The 22,558-nt window shown below is 44.4% G+C and overlaps 1 protein-coding gene across 1 annotated transcript in view; it reads right to left on the bottom strand.

Moving 5' to 3' along the window:
• LOC116957569 (guanylate-binding protein 3-like) overlaps positions 1-22,558 on the bottom strand; it is a 45,191-nt gene that overhangs the window by 19,952 nt on the left and 2,681 nt on the right. Inside the window, exons 2-5 of the mRNA XM_032979806.2 lie at positions 20,504-20,631; positions 15,852-15,961; positions 10,472-10,721; positions 5,965-6,130 (exon numbers count right to left, since the gene is read on the bottom strand). Of these exons, the coding sequence (XP_032835697.2) occupies positions 5,965-6,130; positions 10,472-10,721; positions 15,852-15,961; positions 20,504-20,631 (654 nt within the window). The remainder of the gene's footprint in view (positions 1-5,964; positions 6,131-10,471; positions 10,722-15,851; positions 15,962-20,503; positions 20,632-22,558) is intronic.

The raw sequence follows: 22,558 nt of genomic DNA, 5'->3' as shown, positions 1-22,558 counted from the left end.
ATGACGCATAAAGCTGTCCCCATCTAGTTTAATAACAGTGCTGACTCAACTTCATCAGCCATGGAGATCAGACACTTCCCTTGTTGAGCTTTTTCTCGAGCTCTGAAAATTCCCTGAAGTCTGCATTGTTCGTTCGTGTTATCCTTCTGCTGTGCAGCTGCCTTCTATTCTAAAACCTTGAAGGTGGAGCCAGAGAGCCATGGTTTATGGACAGGCTCTCAGAGGCCTAACGTAGCTTCAGCAGCCAGTCTAATGGAGTCTCGTATATGGGATAAGGTACATTCGACATCAACATTGTCGGGTGAGATTGTGGTGGCTGCCAAGTGAGACTCAACTGCCCTGAATAATTTAGCAGCAGTATTGTGGCTGTCCCTGAGTCTCTAAACATGATACGATTTAACGGCTGAGTTATTTCCTGGGTATTGGGAAGCAGAGGGTGAATCGTCTCCCTAGGTGGTGGTTGGTGTTAGCAGGTGCCTCCTCCGCTCCATGGAAAACCCGATATGACTTTTATTTGGTTCTGTCCTTGGTCAGGATATAATATTATTTTTTTGTTTTGTGACCATCGTTTGAGATCCAAGTTTGTCTGTGGATGTTTAGTCTATGATACGATAAGCTGACAACAGAAGTCTGGCAGAGTTGTCATTGCGAATCCCATGAGCCAATAAAGGCCCTATGGTAGATTCGAATCCACTGCGGTAGTTGCCTCTATTTGCATGCACATCTCTAATGGTCATGATCGTGTCATGTAATACGATAAAAGCAGCGAGGCACTTAATTGATCACAGAAGTGGTATTTTTATATCAGGGCTTGACTGTTCTGCTGGTGCATATGCAATAATGACCAAGAGATGTCCATGTCAATTCTAGCCACTAAGATTTATGGTGAGATGCATATTCATGATACAAGTGATTAGTTGAGAGGTGACCTGATGAGTGCGACCCCCAAACCCAATGTTGACCTCCAGAATGCAGGGTGGTATTTGCCATCAATGGTAGTATTATCACTTCCTGTGAGTGTGGCCTCAGTGATACTGGCGATTATGATATTATATTTGGACAGTTGGTGTACAATGGCCTCCTGGTATCCTGTCCCGTTCATGGCGAGCACATTCCAGGCACTAATCCGGAATGTTTCTCGCAGGTCTGACTTGACCTTCTTTGGTGTCGTTACTGGCAACTCCGATCATTCATTAATTTCTCAATCCGCTTGTCCTGGTAGGGTCGCGGTGGCATGAATTGAGTAGGGCGGTCCAGACCTCCCTTTCCCTGGCGTCAGACTCTAGCTCTTCTTGGGGAATTCCCAGGCGTTCCCAGGCCAGCTGAGTGGCATAGATTTGCAAGCGTGTCCTGGGCTGGCCCCGGGGTCTTAGCACAGTTGGACGTGCCTGGTAGAGTTCCAGGGAGAGTCTACGGGGGGCATCCTTACCAGGTGCCCAAAACACCTCAACCAGCTCCTCTCGATCTGGAGGAGCAGTGGTTCGACTCTGAGGCTCTCCCAGATTACAGAGCTCCTCACCCAATCATGGAGAGTGAGCCCGGCAACCCTGCGGAGAAACCTAATGTCACCCTTGTACCCACGATCTCAAAGCTCATGACCATAATTGGGGGTGGGAACATAGATCGACCTGTAAACTGAGAGCTTTGTTCGAGAACTCAGCTCCCGCTTCACTATCACAGAACCGTAAAGAGCCCGCATCACTGCCGATGCCACACCAATCCACCAGCCGATCTCCCACTCCCACTTACCATCACTCACGAAAGAGAACCAGAGGTACTTAAACTCCTCCAATAAGGGAAGCTGTTCCCCCTTCATCTGCTGATCCTCAACCCAGGCGCTTCACACTCGGCATCAAACCGTTCAAGTGCACGCTGGAGGTCACAGATTGACGAGGCAAAGAAGACAACTAGATTTTAAGTTTTTGTGACTGCAAGGATCCATACTCTTTGGTTCTTTCGGTAAAGTCACGTAGGTAAAAAAATAAAAAAAAATCACGACGTTTCCGGCGCAACATAAGCGCCCGCCACAGCTAGAAACAACTGCTGGAATGGGCAATAGGGCTGCAGTTAAACAAGACACTATATAAATAAGATAGGGAGGGGGGAGGAGCCACTGGGGAGATACAGAGGGGGGGCGGGGGGTTGCATGGGGCAGGGCGCAGAGAGATCAAAGAGGAGGTGGGAGGGAAAATGGAACCGACGACGACAGCTGAAGGGGAGGTGGGAGGACGGGAGAGCAAGCAAGACTGGGAAGCTGAAGACACTGGAAATGCTGCAAAAAACAACAACATAACGTAGTTATGGTTTTACCTGATTAATAACATCTTTCCAATGATTACTCAATTCAATTTGTATCCATCTTCTCGGTTGACGTTATGTCTATGTTTGTACAGTATATCTGGATGGCTTCATGAACAAACCTTTGATAGTAACCAGACGGTTTGCAGAGCACCTTGGTATCGGAAAAAACAATATCATGAGATCCCACAGCGTTATAGTATTGATCAGCAACGGTGGAGGAATTAGTTCTGCCGTGTTTCAGATCTGACTTGTGCTCACGGATACGGTCAGAGACATGACGTTTCGTTTCGCCAATGTAACAATCACCACAGATGCAACTTAGTTTGTAGACTCCAGGGTATTGCAAGTCAGGAATGACATCTTTCACAGATGGGATTAGATTTCGATTTAAAGCTTTAGTGACTGCAAGGATTAATTTTCTTTGGTTCTTTCAGTAAAGTCACGTAGAATGAGAATAGAATAATAAAATAACACAATAAAATTCTCACGACGTTTCGGCCACAATGCAAGCGGCCGTCTCCAGGTGAAAGGTACAGACCCGTCGGGATGACAGAGCTTCATTGAAGCTTCATTGAAGCTCTGTCGTCCCGACAGGTCTGTACCTTTCACCTGAAGACGGCCGCTTGCATTGTGGCTGAAACGTCGTGATAATTTTATTGTGTTATTTTATTATTTTATTCTCATTCTACATGACTTTACCGAAAGAACCAAAGAAGATGGGATTAGATCACGGATTTTGTGTACTGTACTGAATCGGACCTGGATCTTGTGTTTGTTTAAGATTTTGACAATCTTTTTTGGTAACACCTGCTATGTATGGTAACGTGATGGTTTTGAGCGGCGTCTCAGGGGGTTGTTTCTTCATGGTTGGAGAGACCGCTTTGTGGTTAATGCTGTCTGAGTATTTGCCTGGGACACTAAAGATTGTGATCCCTCTGTAGTTAAAGCACACCCTCTGGTCCCCTTTATCAAAAATATAGACCACGACCCCAGTTTTCCAATCCAGAGGTACTGTATCCCCCTTCAATGCAACTATGAAGAGGCACGTTAACCACGATACTCCTACATTGTCCAGCACGTTCACCAACTCTAGGATAATCTCGTCCACACCAGCAGCTTTGCCGCTATGATGGCCCTCAATTGCCGCAGCAACCTTAGCAGCCGTGATGGATCCGACCCCCACAGCTGTTTCCAGAGCTACCTCCTGAGAGGAGGGCATGTCCACCGGATTGAGGAGCTCCTCAAAGTGTTCCTTCCACCTCTCGACTATCTCCTTAGTTGAGTTCAATGTTACGCCACCCTTACTGAGAACAGCCTGGGCCACATCCCGTCGACCCCCCCTAAGGCATCAAATGGTTTTCCAGAACATATTTGAGGCTGCCCAGTAGTTCCTCTCCATGACTTCTCCAAACTCCTCCCATACCGCTGCTGCCCTCTTGGCAAGCCGGTACCTCTTAATTGAGTCGGAAGACTTTTTTTACGAGCACAGCTTGGAAAGCCTCCTTCTTAAACTTGGCAGCTTCCCTGGTGGGTCCTAGGGATGTTGCCATGACAGACACCAACTGCCTTCAGGCCACCGATTTTCACAGCTGCATCGAGAATGGAGGTCCTGAACATTGTCCACTCGGACTCAATCTCCATGACCTCCTTTGGAGCGTAGGAGAAGTTATCTTGGAGGTGGACCTTTAATCCTCTCTGCACTGGGTCTTTTTCCAGACATTCCCAGACAACACGCACTATTCGTTTGGGCCTTCCACCTCTATATGGTGGTAGTGTCCAAAACATACGGCCATAGGTCTGATGATACAACTATAAAGTCAATCATTGACTCTCGGCCCATGATGCTCTGGAACCAAGTACACTTATGAGCATCCTCGGTTCGAACATGGTGTCTGTTATTGACTTTCCGTGACTATTACAGATTTCAATAACATCTCACTGTTCGGGTTCAGATCAGGGGGGGGAGCATTCCTCCTAATCACGCCTCTTCAGGTAACTCCATCGTTTCCCACATGAACATTGGAGTCACCCAGTAAGACTATGGAGTCGTTAGGCGGCAATCTATCGACCACTGCACCCACCATCTCCAAGAAGGCCGAATACTCTGAACTGCTATTTGGTGCATAAGCAGAAACAACATTCAGAGCTTCCTTTCTGAGACCCGAAGTCTCATTGAAGCGACCTCTGGTGTTCTGGGCTGAACAGCACTCAGCCAGGGGTGTGTGAGCATCCCCACACCCGCCCAGGGCCTCTCACTTGTGGTTACTCTGGAATGGGAAAGAGACCACCCCCGATCGAGAAGTTTGGTTCAAGTGCCAATGTTGTGTATGGAGGTGAGACCGACTATATCTAGTCGATATCTTTCCACCTCCTCCACCAGCTCCGGCTCTTTCCCCCCGCCCCCCCACCCCCCCCCCCCCCCGGTGACGTGACATTCCACGTCCCAATAGCTAGTGTCATTGGTCTAGTCCGTCTGAGACCATCCCCCTCCCTACCATACTAGCATCACATCCGCTCCTCACCCTTCGTTGTGCAAATGGTAGGCCACAGGACAGCGCCTTGTAGCCATTTCGGGCTAGGCCCAACCAGGTTACCTGGGTCACTCGGCCACCAGGCGCTTCCAGCAAACACCAGCCCCAGGCCTGGCTCCAGGTATACCTTGTCTGGGCAAGGTTCTCTGATTTTTATATTTCATAACCATTCATAAGGGGCTTTTGATTGGACCGTTATTTGTCTGTAACCTCCCCCCGGACCTGTTCGCCAAAGGAGACCCCACCAGAAGTACAAGACTCCAGGCGACATAGCTCTGAGGATGATTGGAATACACAAACCCCACCACCACGATAAGGTTACAATCCTTCAGTGGGCAACTCCATCGTGGCATAACCTTCCCTAGCGGTGGCTTTGAGCTATGCCAGTCATCCGAACATTGCCTGATCGTTGTGTACCATGGACAATTTAAATCAGGGGCTGAAACCCCTAGTGCTGTAATGTTGTCTTTTCATTTTACACATTTGGGTTACCCAGAATGCTCTGCCTCCATCAGGTAGGGGAGACGCAGAGTGCAGTAAAAGAGAACACGTCTTCGCCTTTGACCCAAAGAGCAGTTTTTTTTTCCGCCGAAGATGCAAAAGGCACTGCTGTTGCTAGATGTCCACAGCTGTCGAGGATACAGGTATCCACTTGTGCCCATTCAACCACTGCCAGACACGTGCCATAGCTCCATCAGCCAGGGTATTATCAATGATCCTAAGATGCCTTCATGGGTACCATAGCGACCTGGAGTCATGGCTGTCCCCTAAACACATACCTATTGCGCAGCTTCCACAGCGTGGACAGGGGGCAGAGGGGGGGTGGACTTTGAGAACCAAAAGTTATTCAAGAGTGAGCAATTTAGAACTCAACAATTAAGTTCCTGAATAAACTCCCAAACTATGGAGTGCAACGTCACACATTGTGCTGAACAACGTGGGGTAGTACAACCTCACGTCATCACACTCTCACAGCACACGAGAGTGTGACAAAGCACAACTGTGTAAATTGATGAAGTACATCTAAACTTTTTGCTCCAAAAATGTTGCAAACCGCATTTTACTTTTAACAATAAATGAACATGAACCACAATAGGGCAGGCTTAACGAGAATGTGCTGAGCTGTCCTCACGTTGGCCAGTGAGGATGACCCCATCGATGTTCTTGTATTTGATGATCTGGTAGATGTGAGAGGTGAACTCCTCCGTCACTTTGAGAAACTTCTTGCTGAGTTTATTCTCCAGCTGGTCCATGTCTTCTGGGTGCGCGGGCATGGGGAACATGAAGCACTTGCGTTTCTGCAGGAAGACAACAACGACAGTTCAACAACGAGAATGCACTGACTATCCTTGCTACCATCAGCCATGGTCAATCCACTGTTTAATGTCGGGTTCCCCAAACCACTGCCATCTCTCACGATCCTGCAAGTTAATATTCTGCAATGTAAACATATACCAAGCACTTGGGTATGATCTGATGTATTGACCAAACCTTCAAGGTGGACCTCCCAATGCATTACATTCCTTGGCTGCCATGCCATCAGGAAAATAACATGCTGAAAATCGAGTTTTGTGGAAACACCATTATCCACGACCCACTTCCGAAATACCTTGGAGTGGTGCTTGATCGAAATCTCACTTTCAAGCAACATATTGAGCAATTGAGCAACAAGATACAAACCTGCACAAACATCCTCCATAAACTGGCGGGAACTAGTTGGGGATGTTATGCGCAAACACTACGGACTGCCACATTTGCCCTCGTGTATTCGACAAGAGAGTATTGCTCACTTTTGTGGGGACACAGTCCTCACACTCTAGTTATCGACACACAACTGGACAATGCAATGCATGCAATCTCAGATACGCTGGAGTCGATGCTGACCCAGTGGCTCCCAGTGCTGAGCCACATTGCTCTGCCACAAATCTGTCATTAAACAGCGGCCGTCGAGGAGTACCAAAAAATATTCGTCAACCCCTACCTTCCAATACAATGGGACTTAAATCCAGCGTCGCCTGTTTGCCTAAAATCACGCAACCCCTTCTGGATCACAGCAGCTTCACTCCACGCCACAAATACCAATGAAGGCGATGGAAGCAAGTCTGGACTGCGGTCGACATCAAGAAATAAACATACAGGACCCGATCATCGAACCTCCCAGTTTCAACCTTCCATGCTGCCAATGGTCGACCATCGACCGAATCAAGACCAGGCATGGCCGCTGCGGCCACCTGATGCAAAAATGGCGCATCAAAGATTCTGCAGCCTGCGAGTGCAGCCACGAATCCCAAATGATCGATCACATTGTAAACAGCTGCTGTCTTCACTCCTTTATATGAGCAACAGACGAGATCAACTCTGTGTCTGAACAGACAATTGAGTGGATAACACATCTAAAATTACATATTTAATCTGCTGATATAGATGCATACGAAATAAATAGTTGAATGCTATAATGCGCTTTACTCTAATTTCGTACTTTTGTCACGTCCCCATGAATTTGATCGCTTTCATTGTGACTTGTTGTTGGAGCTCGAATGGTCTTTAATAGAAGTCGCGCGGATCTGAAGCCAAATTTCGGATTCAATTCAGGTTTGGATGCCAAATTTCCTCAGCCAAAGCTTAATTTGCGAAGTGTGGATTACGTGCCCTTCCATCCCTGTTAAAGCTCAAATCTTGTATCCTGGTGATGTGAGTAGTAAATAACATTTACGTTATTAAGTGTTTTCTTATACCATTATGCAGTGTAGTCTGAATTTTAAATACATGACAAAAGTGTGATGTAGTGTATAGTGTATTTTAAAATCAATGGAACGTGCTAGTTGGTATAAAATATATTTAATACGAGCGCAAATGCTTTTGTTTCTGAATAAAAACATTTGGTAGGACAAATAAAGAAGACACGTGGTTATGAATGTAAAAATGTGAAAGATAAAAAAAAACCTGAGTGTTAAGTAAGTTACCATGGTGTGAGATAAAAAAAACGTTACCATGGCATGATAATTGTTGGTGCGACATTTTATGCATCGCAGCACCCTAGGTTCCATTCCCACCCTTCATGGCAAGTGGCATACTGCATCTGAGTCATACGAGGGGCATCACGAGATGTGTGCCGATGTGTTTCTGTAACTCGTGTTTTCTTACATCATGCATGTTCACAAGTATGTGTGGTTAATGCAGATTCTTTGCAAAAAAATAATGATTGGTGTTTTAAGTCTAAACACCTGTGTTATTGCCAGAAAGGGTAAAACTAATTAGTTTTTTGTTGCTCACTGTCAGCACTTTAAAATGATCGCACGATGCAATGAGATTTGGTTTCATCAGCTCAGCAGAAATTCGGTTTCGATTTGATTCAGCTCTGATGGATTTTAAATTAAGTGAATAAAATAAAATAATTATAAATGATAAAAATAAAAAAAAACAAAAAAACACAAATTTAGACAAAAGCCTGGTTATTAATCGGATTGAGTGTACTGGCGGTATATGATGTAGACTATAGCCTGGTTATTAAGTTTGGTGAGTGTACTGGCAGTCTGTAATGTAGACTGTATCAATGGTTATTAAGGTGGGTGAGTGTACTGGCAGTCTATTATATAGACTGTAGACTAGTGCTTAACCTCGGTGAGCGTACTGGCAGTCAGTAATGTAGACTGTAGCAATGGTTATTAAACTTAGTGAGCGTACTGGCAGTCTATAATGTAGACTGTAGCCTGGTTCTTAACTTGAGTGAGTGTACTGGCAGTCTATAATGTAGACTTATTCTTGGTTCTTTCGGTAATAAAATAAATAAATAAACCCGCGATGTTTCGATTACAACAAAAGCAATCGTCTTCAGGAGGAAAGAGGGGGAAGGTCACCGAAGGCAACCGTTTATAAAGGTTTCAAAAATGGGTGTGGCACAAGCGCATCCACCGGCACAAAGATGTGGGCGGGGCATATATGCCCTGGGGTAAGATAACAAGAAAATGCCACAAATCAAGTCATGACCCAAAGTAGTTGATGTCATCTTTCCAATGATTGCTGAGTTTATAACCATCCTCTCGGCTGAAATTGTGCCTGTGTCTGTATATATGGATGACTTAATGAACTAATATTTGTTGATAGACAATGGGCGCTGCAAAGTGCCATGGTCTTAGAGAAATTAATTTCGTGAGAGCCAGCCGAATTAAAATAATGATCAGCCACGGCAGAAGTATTGGTCCTACCGTGTTTCAAATCTGCCTTATGCTCATGAACACGGTCCGGAGCGCTTGTGACACACCCATATTTGAAACCTTTACAAACGGTTGCCTTCGGTGACCTTCCCCCTCTTTTCTCCTGAAGACGATCGCTTGTGTTGTGATCGAAACGTCGTGTTTCTTTGTATTACCAAAAGAACTAAGAATAAGTTAACATTGTAGACTGCCTGTACACTCACTCAGGTTAAAAACCAGGCTACAATCTACATTATAGACTTCCAGTACGCTCACTCAGTTTAATAACCATTGCTCCAGTCTACATTATAGACTGGCAATATGCTCACCAAGCTTAAAAACTAGGCTACAGTCTACATTATATGCTGCCAGTACACTCACCAAACTTAATAATCAGGTTACAGTCTACATTATAAACTACCAGTACACTAACTTCGATTAAAAACCAGGCTACAGTCTACACTAGTGTTTTTTTTGTTTTTTATTATTTTTATTTCATTTTCAAGATTTTTTTATTCACTTAATTATTATTATTATTTTTCTATCTACGTGTCTTTACCGAAAGAAACAAATAATATGAATTCCTGCTGTTACGAAAGTTTTAAGTCGAAATTTTACCTTCGTGTAAGCTGAAAGAAAAAACTTCCATGAACTCTTAAGCTGCTCAAAACCAACTAGTTTTTTTCCAATTCTGTCTCCAAAATTAACAAGGTCTGATTCCCTACACAGAGTACGTGTGGTGTTGCCCATATCGATGGTCAAATCCAGAAGGCGTCCTGTCCATACTAATTGATTCTTAGCACCCCCTGTGGCTCCTTCACCATCCAAACCGACTCCATGGCTGGTGGATCCAGAGCTGTTGCGGAATGGTGGTCATTATTGAGGTGTATTGGTCATTTTCTCTAAAAGGCCCTATCAAGATTCCCTGCCTCGACATGAGCTGAAAGTGTACTGATACTTGCATTGTCTTTGTACTCTTTGCATGTTGCCGGTCTCTGGTGTACGAACACTGGTGGTGAGAGAAGGCCATGAAGAACGCTGTCTTTGTTTCAAGGACAATGCATACACTATCAGAGCATGCTTATTTGCATCTTTAGCCACAAGTATGTGGTTGATGCAGACTTGATGCCTCGCAAAAAGGTATCTAGTGTTAGAACATCTTCACACCTATTCTTTGTGTCTTTCGGTATAGCCACGAAGTTACGAAAGCTTTAAGTCATCTTCACACCTGTTTTACTGTCAGTTATCATTTGTAAACGCTACTATGCACACGACTGGCTATCTCTATCGCAGTGTAGGAAAGAGGTTGCTCGGTCCTTTGATTCTGGAGCCACGCAAAGGATGATACAGGACGAGGCTGCATTGACAGGAACATGTAGCCTGTATGCCCAGCCACGGCATACCCAAGCAGCTTGTATGCATACACACCCGTGCATGATTACTCACTTTAAAATACGCGCACATGAGGTCGCGTTCCCTGTTGAATTCTTCATCTTTCAGGGAATTGCTCCTGCGGACCTGGAAGCACTTCTCCATGTACTCGTCGGGAGTGCACGGCTTCTCATCCCATTCCAGCTTCAGTGCACAGTCCCGCACACACACAACCAGGGATGGTAAGTGGCTTTCCAGGATGCTGGGTTTGTCGCCTCGGGAGAATATCTGGGATCGCACGTGCTCTGACATGTTCTTCACGTAGCTGGACAGGTGGCAGGGTTAAGGGATCTACAAACAATGCATCTCTCAAATATATGGAGACTGATCTCACAGTACTCTCCTGCACACGGTCCAACCTCTCCCCTCCCATTTTTTTCTGCTTCCCTCCACGCACTCTTCTATCGCTCCCATCTCATCTCATTCTACTCTCCTCCACGCACTCTTTGCTCCCCAGCAAACAAGGTGTTCTGTCGAAATCTCTCAGTCAACGTCATGCAATCCTGGGGTTTGTTTATTCTCCTCTCTGCTGTCCCCAGTTTGGAATTCCTTCACTATTGATTCGCTATTTCTGTTCAAGTCTAGGTTCAAGAACTTCCTCTACCTATTTTTTACTATGTCACTGGCCTTATGAAGTTTATTCATTTGCGCTACTGCCATAACATTATCTCAACTCCCCCATCTCGTCTTTAGCATTCCTATGCCAATCAATCAATCTAAATGTATATATACTTTGATTTAAAGCTTTCGTGACTGCAGTAATTCATATTCTTAGTTTTTTCGGTAAAGTCACATTGAAGGGAAACAACAAAAGAATAAAATATATATAAAACAATAAAAAATTCTCACGACGTTTCGACCATAACTCAAACGGTCGTCTTCAGGTGTGAAGACAACCGTTTGAGTTAAAAATTCTCACGACGTTTCGACCATAACTCAAACGGTCGTCTTCAGGTGTGAAAATTCTCACGACGTTTCGACCATAACTCAAACGGTCGTCTTCAGGTGTGAAGACGACCGTTTGAGTTATGGTCGAAACGTCGTGAGAATTTTTTTATTGTTTTTTATATATTTTATTATTTTGTTGTTTCCCTTCAACGTGACTTTACCGAAAAAACTAAGAATATGTATATATACTCTTTGGTTCTTTCGGTAAAGTCACGTAGGTATGAAAATAATAGATCACGACGTTTAGATCGCAACACAAGCAATCGTCATCAGGTGGGACAACCACAACAAGAAAAAAAACTGATGAAGTAGGCGAGAGATCCGCCGTGGCACGAGGATATATAGGCCTCGGCAGTAGGGGGAAAGAGAGAAGGGGGGGGGGGGCGAGGCAGAAAGTCGACCCTGCAGCAGCACCCGGGTCACTGGAGTAAAGTGGACCACCGCGGCAGCACTGGAGAGACCGGCTGCATGGGGGGAGAGAGAAGGGGCGGGGGCGGGCAGAAAGTGGACCCCGTAGCACCCGGGTCACTGGAGTAAAGTTGGTGTCTATGTACGTGTGTATATATGTTCATGTATGTGGGGAGCGGTAGTGTAGTGGTTAGCGCATTGCACTACAAACCCGGCGACCCGAATTCGATTCCCGCTCATGGCCAACACTAGTGACGAATATTTGAACCGGTCCTGGGCCTTCCTTAGGTCGTCTCAGCCTGAAATTAGTACCTGGTGTGGTGTGTAAACATTGCCACTAGGGAGAAAAAGGCGGTCGGTCGGGCGTGGTGCTGGCCACCCCACCCCCTTGCATGCCGTTCTGGCCTTCATAGCTGCACCCACCTGCCCCAACAGTCTGTTAAACTGTATGGGTAATTTTTGTCTTTGTTTGTTATATATGTATGCTTGAGAAATGTGGTCCCCTTGAAAAGGAACATCTGCACCGGTTTGAAACATTTATGTTACGATCCATCCCGGATTTAAGCAGGCTGTGAGTTCAGCAGGTCTCGGCATATTTGGACACAGTGCCATTAAACTTCAGATACATTTGGCAATCCTTAATTTCCGCTAATTAGTTTACAAGGCGTCTAGCATGACGATCGTTCGTTCTTCGTGAGAATTCGCTATAACGAGGAATTACAATTTCGTCCAATTTGTTTGTAGAACGAGCGAATGTTTGCGTAACGAGTGGAGACCGATCAATCAAATGCGTCCTGGGGCGGCAGAGGGCACACCACGGCCCACAGTTTGCTTACCAGTCTCCTTTGCTGTGGGGTGCAAGCCACATGATTCACCATGCTGAAGAGGGGGCATAGTGGTGGCACTGTGAAGGGTGGCTGGTGGGAGCGGTGGTGCAATGGTTAGTGCGCGGCACAACGAACCCCGGCATTACAAGTTCGATTCCCGCTCAAGGCCAGAGACATTATCTGCACCGGTCATGGAACTCTCTTAGGACAACTCAGACTCAAATGAGTACCTGGTGCGGTGTCTAGTAAACATCGCTATTATTGAGACAAAGTCGACTGGGCGTGGTGTTGGCCACCCACCTCTCGTGTGACATACCGACCTTCATAGGTGTTGACTTACACACTTGGCCCGTTTGTTAAAGCTAGTCGGGGGATCTTTGTCTTGTTTGTGAGCATGTTTTGTGCATGGCAATTAACCAACTTAATCAAAAATATTAAATTAGCTTTAATGACAGTATGATAACTAAAAAAAACTCTATTATGAATTATCATAGTTTCAACATTCTTTGGCACGTGTCTTGATGGGTGCTGCAAAAAATTGACCGTGTCCATCCATTGCTCGCTGATCTGCATTGGCTTCCCTTTGCTGAACTAATACATTGTTCTAAGGTCGCACTCATTATGCACAAAGTGTTTGCCACAAATGAACCCCAATGACGTTGCTGATCTCGTCAAGGAATATAAACCATCATCACGCAAATTCCGGTCATACTCGCATAAGCGGCTCTTGGCTTAGCGATTGAACAAGTACCGTGGACGATTGTGGGCTTTGTCTTCTATTATATTTTGGAATTATAAGGGGCCTTTCGCCAAGGTGATTGACTGCTTGCTGACTATTTTACAAAATCGCAAAATAAGGGAAGGATGGCTGGGGTAGTTACAGTCGTCAGTAATCGCATTTAAAAAAGGAATGAGATGTGGCAGCAGGGAAAGGAGATGATAGTGCACGGGGTTGAAGGAGTAATGGTTGGAGTGTGATAGTGAATGAGGCTGGTAGAAGGGAATAGCGTGAAGATCGATGGTATGGTATGAAAGGATTGTACAGAATGATAGGTTCAACGGGTTGTGGGATTTGTAAATGAAAGTACATTGATGAGGCAGCAGCAGTGGTTTGGAGTCCAGCCAGTTGGGCTGCCCGTAAGGGCTGCCTGTAAGGGCTGCCCGTAAGGGCAGGGGGTGAGGCAGCGTTCAGGGAACAAAGAGGTAGGGGCAGTGGCTAGGGGTGAAGTAAGGGCTCTAGGAACATGGGGGATGGGGTATTGACTAGGGTTGAGGGAGCGAGGGGAAGGCTGGGCTTGGGAAGGGGTTAGGGGAATTAGGTGGTACAGGTCGGGGTGGAGAAAGATAAAAAGCAATAGATACAGTGAGGTAAAAAGGTATTTGATCCCCTGCTGATTTTGTACGATTGCCCACTGACAAAGAAATGATCAGTCTATAATTTTAATGGTAGGTTTATTTGAACAGTAAGAGACAGAATAACAACAAAAAAATCCAGAAAAACGCACATCAAAAATGTTATCAATTGATTTGCATTTTAATGAGGGAAATAAGTGTTTGACCCCTCTGCAAAACATGACTTAGTACTTGGTAGCAAAACCCTTGTTGGCAATTACAGAGGTCAGACGTTTCTTGTAGTTGGCCACCAGGTTTGCACACATCTCAGGAGGGATTTTGTCCCACTCCTCTTTGCAGATCTTCTCCAAGGCATTAAGGTTTCGAGGCTGACGTTTGGCAACTCGAACCTTCAGCTCCCTCCATAGATTTTCTATGGGATTAAGGTCTGGAGACTGGCTAGGCCACTCAAGGACCTTAATGTGCTTGATGTTCTTGAGCAACTCCTTTGTTGCCTTCGCCGTGTGTTTTGGGTTATTGTTATGCTGGAATAGCCATCCACGACCCACTTTCAATGCCATGGCTGAGGGAAGGAGGTTCTAACCCAAGATTTGACGGTACATGGCCCCGTCCATCGTCCCTTTGATGCGGTGAAGTTGTCCTGTCCCCTTAGCACTAAAACACCCCCAAAGCATAATGTTTCCACCTCCATGTTTGACGGTGGGTATGGTGTTCTTGGGGTCATAGGCAGCATTCCTCCTCCTCTAAACACTTTCACACAGTTGTCCTCTGAATCATTCAGATGTTCATTGGCAAACTTCAAATGGGCATGTATATGTGCTTTCTTGAGCAGGGGGACCTTGCGGGCGCTGCAGGATTTCAGTCCTTCACGGCATAGTGTGTTACCAATTGTTTTCTTGGTGATTATGGTGCCAGCTGCCTTGAGATCATTGACAAGATCCTCCCGTGTAGTTCTGGGCTGATTCCTCACCGTTCTCATGATCATTGCAACTCCACGAGGTGAGATCTTGCATGGAGCCCTAGGCCGAGGGAGATTGACAATTATTTTGTGTTTCTTCCATTTGTGAATAATCGCACCAACTGTTGTCACCTTCTTACCAAGCTGCTTGGCAATGGTCTTGTAGCCCATTCCAGCCTTGTGTGGGTCTACAATCTTGTCCCTGACATCCTTGGAGAGTTCTTTGGTCTTGGCCATGGTGGAGAGTTTGGAATCTGATTGATTGATTGCTTCTGTGGACAGGTGTCTTTTATACAGGTAACAAGCTGAGATTAGGAGCACTCCCTTTAAGAGTGTGCTCCTAATCTCAGCTCGTTACCTGTATAAAAGACACCTGGGAGCCAGATTTCTTTCTGATTGAGAGGGGGTCAAATACTTATTTCCCTCATTAAAATGCAAATCAATTTATAACATTTTTGACATGCGTTTTTACGGATTTTTTTTATTATTCTGTCTGACTCTTCAAATAAACCTACCATTAAAATTATAGACTGATAATTTCTTTGTCAGTGGGCAAACGTACAAAATCAGCAGGGGATCAAATACTTTTTTCCCTCACTGTAGGACCTGAGGGCAAAGCAAAAAGAGGAAAGTGAGGGGGAGAGTCAGATGTGGAGAAGGAGTTTGTTCCAGTATAAGGGGGCAAACAGAGAGAAAGAGCAAAAGTGAGACTGGGCGCAGGGCAGTGGAAGGACAGCAAGGAGATAGGCAGCTTGTGACTGGAGTGGACGTAATGGGTCATATCAGATGACGCGTGGTAGTACCGGTGCATGACAGCGACTTTCGTTCAATCAACACGTCCGTCCACCCAATGTCACCCCAAGTTTCACACAGATGTTAGCATGGGCATGGTGAAGGATACCGCAGCTGCTCCAGGCTCTTGTTATCCAGAGTCTTCTCGGTGTTGTAGACCAGCACGTTGCACAACAGCATGGCCATGATGAACAGCCAGATGTCGTGCTGCTCATTGGCCTGCGTGTGAGAGATGGGAGCTGTTTAAATCTAATATCCGTCAAGCTTATGAAGCTCATTGGGTTTTTGGTTTTTAAATCAAACAATACATTTGTATATGTAAGTATTTTCCAAACTCGTTTATGCATCTGCTCTGCCTGTCTCTCCATATATCTGTCTGTCTGTCTTCAAAGCTGGCATAATAACATTCACAAAGGCGTATCATGATTAATCTGACGTTGTATACATCGGCTTTGCTATAAGGATTTACCCTGTAGACAACTGCAACCATTTATCACAAAGGTCTGAAAAAATGTGGTGATAAGATTACATGACAAAGGTTAGCCTTGTAATCCCATGCAAATGAACCAGCACACTGCACGTGTATGTCACAACATCAAGTTTTACGTGACATTAACTTTATCCAGTTCAAACGCTGTGAGGCAATAGAATTAACAATAGTAAATCCACTGTTGGATGAAGACCCAAATTTGTTATCACATATCTCACACGCTTGTAAGAGTAACAATCCACCGAGCATCTTTCACGTGAGCTGATTACGTTGCTCCATCTCCTCAATGTACGTACTCTCAGATGAATTCATTGGCTGTCACTCCATCGCTATTATTGACTGTCGGCATTAATTGCATCAAGCCAGGACATGCCCTGTCCAATTGTTATTGTTAATAGTTTTAATTATGTCATTAACCTCCATTTTTTCTAAAAATAACAAAAATATATACTTTCGAGGACAAATGCGTGTTTGGGAACCGTTGCGAAATCCATGCATTACATTTGTTGTTACTTTGCCACAATTATATCACGACTGAAACTCTCATGCCACGAGATGAAGAATACATTTGGAACTCACACAGAGGAGTGCGACCTTTTACGTCTGAGATTGGCCACCTGATACGGATGACGAAAACGCCACCTCTGCTCCACAGAGGAGGGGCTCTGCCATATGAGACTAATGTTTGTGGCATGACCATTCAACAAAATTTAATCCTCAGAGCGGGAATTTGGCCAAATTACGTGCAGATCCAACATATGATATGTGTGTGCGTGTTGGGGATTGGTAGTGTAGTGGTTAGCGAACTGTGCGACGAAGCCGGCGACCCGGGTTCGATTTCTGCTCACAGCCAACACGATTGACGATTATTTCAACCGGTTCCGGGCCTCCCCTAGGTTGACTTAGCCTCAAATGAGTACCTGGTGCAGTGTGGAGTAAACATCGCCACTAGGGAAACAAAGGCGGCCGGCCGTGATGTTGGCCACCCACCCCCTCGTGTGCCGTGCCGGCCTTCATAGGTGCTCGCTAACAGCACTTGCCCGTATAGATTGTTAAGGCTATACGGGGAGATCTTTGTCACTTTTCATTGAATAACTGGTAGGCAGAACATTCCCACCTGTGTTTGTATAGCACACGTCACATCACCTGGTATTTCAGAGCTCTGTTAATAAACTTTACACTGATGTCATGTAGAAGAAGTTCAAAATACATAAAATTAGTTAAAACTATCAACATAGCAATGCTCCCTTGGCAATGTAATTACAATTTAACATAAGCTTAAAATAATAATCAAGACGAATTAGAATAGTAAATTAATGACACCGTGAACTGAGATACCCAGCTTACTTCATATTGTCTTTTTATTGTTCGCCTTTTGGCGTCCTCTGGTCTGACACTGGTGGTGAGACAATGCCATGAAGAAGGCTGTCTCTGATGTAGGCCAATCAGTTTCCAAGACAATGTATATATAATTATCAGACCATGTTTGTTTCCATGTTTTTCCACAAGGACTTTGTGTGGATCATGATGCATCTTAACATAGCACCTGCTTTGTCTGACAGGGTAAAACATATCTGCACTAATTACAAATGCAATGAAGAAAGTGGATTTGTAAAACTGTACAATTCAATGCCCTTAACCATCTACTCCTCACTTTTATATCTTAATTTTTTTTGTATTGCATAGAAGACACGTGGGTGGTGAGGAGGACCCACGTGTAGAATACAATCAGCATATTGTGAATTACTGACGATCATCGATTAATTATCTGGCGGCTTCTGGGCCGCGGAATTGTCAAAAGCAACGAATAATCACTAAATCACCATTATTTTAAACAGGTTATTTTGCACATTCTTGTGGATCATATTATGTTTTAAGGTGTTGCGTATGTTTTTTTAGCGTTTTCTATTTTTTTACTATCTAAAATTATTCTGAATAAACGTACAAATAAGACCAAAAAACTGTAAAAAGTTACCGTATTTACTGTACCGTATTTACCACTTCAATCTCAAAGGCTTTGCATGGGGTGATATACATAGTAATACTATGCTCTTGTTTCAACAATTTGTGTTTGAGGGTCGTCGGACTGATGCAGCCTTTAGACCGGGTGCTCTGGCAAACGCCAAATTACACAACGCGCTTTTTGCCGGATCGAACTGTATATTTTGAGTTTTTAGCACTGAAGTTATTCGTCATGAAAAATGTGTATACGTGCAGTATTTTCATTGTTTAAGTTGTTGTACACAGTGTATAATATACTGTATATATATTAGACACTGAATCGAGCATCGCTACTTTTTTTTGTCGCGCACATGGTGCCGATCGTTGGACTGGGTCACAGCCTTTTTTGGGGCGGTTTGGCCGGTTCCGACAGATCGGCCCGGCACCGCCAGACAATCGATGATCTACTGTAAGTTATTATATCACGTGACGATAAAATTATATCGCTGCAGCTCTGCACCTAACATTAAACTCAGGAATATTGTTCCACTTGTTCCTGTCTTGTGCCAGTTTCATGGCTTCCTTTGCTACCCGCCGCGGAGGTTAGGAGATGTTAACTGCCTCGCCCACTATACAGGAGGTCGTGAGGTCGATCCCGACCCCGACGATGGCTGCTGTATATTTGAAGTGTGTGGTGTCTCTCTCTCTCCCCGTGGTCGCATGTTTTTTTTTTTTATCCGGGTCTTCCGTTTAGAGCATTTGATTGCTATTATTTTCCACATGATGATAAAAGGCTGTTAAATAATTTAGTGTGTCAATCTAGATGATGATTTAAAAGTGCATAGCTCTAGTAACTTCCTAATATCGGAAGGAAGAGCATTACATAGCCGCAGAAGCGCATCCAAAAGCACCGCACAAGGCGGTGACCGTCTTCGCTTGATTGCTAGCCAAAAGCCGCTATCCATCGACGAGATCAGCATGGTATTGTGGTTAATTTGTGGTAAGCACTTTGTGCATAATGAGTGCGAAATTATAATATATTCGTCCAGCAACCGGAAACCAATGCAGCTCAGCGAGCACTGGACGGACGCAGTCGGATCTTCAAGTACCCGTCACGACACGTGCAAAATAATTTTGTACACGCTGCAACTTGCTGTTTTTGGCAGACGTCCCATAGAGTAGTGAGTTGCAATAATCGAGGCTTGTTGATACACTACACTACACGCCATCGCCGTGTTGGCTATGTCACTGCCAGAACGTGAGCCTAGCCAGCGCGGGCCTGAATGCTATGGGTGGTCTTTCCACTGGCTATTTCCTGAGTCGAGCTGGAATAAAATCGTGATATTCCGGCTTCACAAGGCCAATTAGGGGCCAGGAGCAGGGCGAATGACGAAAAACATTGCACGTGATGTCAGCATGTACACCGTGAGGATGCAGCATCACATCATCATTATCTACACTCACCTCGACTCATTTCATTGCTTGTGACAACGTAAATTAGTAGGATGTGAAGTGTCATCACGTCATCTGCATATGTCTCGACTCATTTCATTGCATTGTTCCCAGTGGTACAGTAGGGGGAGAAAACCCAACCTGGTGCTTTGTGATCTATATCCGTGTAATCAAACACAAAAATAGTAATATGGTAGAGTCTCGATTATCCGCATGTAGTTTATCCGATTTGCGGATTAACTGTGCACCTGAAATTTTGACATACAATAATACAATAATTACTCATGGATTTTCCCTTGAGCCCAAATTAATACTCTAAAAACAGTTATACATTGTTATTCTTGGAAATGTGTATTACAAGTCACGTGCTTGAACCGAATAAATATGTTGCTCTGGTTAATGTTAAATACACGTTATTACCTCTATATTACAGTAGTTGCATATCTTTACAGAAGTGGATGGAGTTTAATTGATTTTAATTGGCGTGGTTCTGCTATCCACTTAGTGGGCGGAATCTTCTGCGCGTGAGCAGAAATTGTTATTATCACCGTGCACGCGCATCAATCATTAGTTTTGGCATAGAGATCCGCAAATTAATTATATTTTTGGATTATCCGCGATAATGAATTATCCGCAGACCTCCTGCGAGTCATTAGCAGTTGGAGGCAGTCGCCCTCCAACAACTACGGAGGGCGGAGGAGCGACGCTCACAACAACGCGCGGAGCAGCGCGCCACCAAAACACAGCAAATTAGCACAGTAGTTGACACAGGTGGTGCATCGGCAAATCAACATGAATAGATGGATTGTTGTATTGTTACGACCCTAGGTTTATGCCCATTGAGAGATTTGCTTCCGTGAGTTATGCCTCCCCCTCACCTTTTCCGAGTCTCCAAGCCCCTCCATGTCCAACAGTAGAAGGCAAATCTCCTTGTCCACTGGGTGAGGAACCGGCCAGGCCCAGATGCCCTTGGTCTGAGACTGCATCGTGTGCCCCACAGTGAAACCTAGAAAGGGAGGTGGGGGTGGGTGGTGGAGGGGGAAATAAAAATCCAAGACAGATGTTCTCACCCTTGTCTATAAATCACCCTCATGGTCTTGCCCCACTCTTGTATCTTTCTCAAGATCAATCTTTGCTGTCTCTCTCTGTGTGTTCCTCCTTCTCCTTGTGCTCAATCTGTGCTTTCGCTCTCTCTCTTCTCGCTCTCCCCCTTCACTGGAATAAACTTCCCCCTCCACGTTAAGCAGTCACCTTCTCTCACAAAGTTTCTGCTTCTCACTCAAAACTCACTTAATATTCCTTGGCTCACCCCACAACTTCCCTTAATCTCCCAATCATAACCACCAGTACCGCTACTGATCCCTCTTCATATTATCATTATATGGCTACCACTGATTAATCGCATTGATTCAATCCATTCTTCATCATTTACTGTAATCAAGTTCGCTTTCACCGAATTCACGCATCACAGATTCACCCCCAATTCCATTCACCTCATCTCCACCATTACATTCACATACACACGTTGTTATAACGTTAATTATTTGTAAAGCTACATAATATAACATTTTAAAGTTGTACTGTGTGCTGTTGAGCATGATTCTGAAGTGAATCTACGGGTCTCTGTATGAATCTATGAGTCTTCTATGTCAGCCTTTACATCTCTATTTCAGGTTATTGAACTCTGTGCGATTCTGCACGATTGCTTTATTATGTGTAAAGTTATAATTATAATTGGTCTATATGTCAGTCTGTGGGTCTTTGTGTGAGTCTGTACCTCTGTGGATGTAACAGTGAGTTTGCAGATCTTCAGGTGTCGGTAACATCCTCAGGAACTGAATTTAACATCACACATTCTCCCAACATTTATGATGTCCTGACTTCTGATGTTGCCAATTGCTGACGCTGAATGGCCTCAGTAATCAATTACAACCTAAAAATCAAAGAACTATACAACTGCATGCATCCAAACAGTCATGTAAACGTTTGACAGCTTCACTACACCAACACCAGCAATCTCGATACTCTAGCCTTGATTGTCATCACAGTAATCGCCCTGCTGTATCTTTCAACATGGCTACAAAACTTTCTTGGTGTTGGTGCTGTTGTTGCTGTCTGAAATCCAAACTTGTATCTCGGTTGTGATATTGGCATCATGGCATGAAACGTATAATCCATAATAGAGGGTTTTTTTTAGGGATAGATCACGTAAATATAAATTTGTCTCCAAACCGATCACCACCACCCGAAACAGCCAATCAGTAAGGTTTGGTCATGTAAACAAAACGTGGCCAATTCGTTACTAGTTCAGCACACCCAGTGTGTTGGTGAGTTAACCCTCTACAACATTTACAATTATAGTGCAGTGTATAGCAGTGTATAGTGTAGTATACTAGTTCAGCACACCCGGTGTATGTTGGTGAGTTAACCCTCTACAACATTTACAATTATAGTGTAGTGTATCGTAGTGTATAGTGTAGTATACTAGTTCAGTACACCTGGTGTATGTTGGTGAGTTAACCCTCTACAACATTTACAATTATAGTGTAGTGTATAGTAGTGTATAGTGTAGTATACTAGTTGAGCACACCCGGTGTTTGTTGGTGAGTTAACCCTCTACAACATTTACAATTATTGTGTAGTGTATAGTGTAGTATACTAGTTCAGCACACCCGGTGTGTGTTGGTGAGTTAACCCTCTACAATATTTACAATTATTGTGTAGTGTATAGTAGTGTATAGTGTAGTATACTAGTTCAGCACACACGGTGTTTGTTGGTGAGTTAACCCGCTACAACATTTACAATTATAGTGTAGTGTATCGTAGTGTATAGTGTAGTATACTAGTTCAGCACACCCGGTGTGTGTTGGTGAGTTAACCCTCTACAACATTTACAATTATTGTGTAGTGTATAGTGTAGTATACTAGTTCAG

The sequence above is a fragment of the Petromyzon marinus genome, chromosome 77 (assembly GCF_048934315.1).
Source record: "Petromyzon marinus isolate PM22_M1 ecotype Great Lakes invasive population chromosome 77, UKy_Petmar_22M1.pri1.0, whole genome shotgun sequence".
In the NCBI taxonomy this organism is placed as follows: Eukaryota; Metazoa; Chordata; class Hyperoartia; order Petromyzontiformes; family Petromyzontidae; genus Petromyzon; species Petromyzon marinus.
Note: the sequence above shows the minus strand (reverse complement) of the source record. Positions and strands in the feature narration are given on the sequence as shown.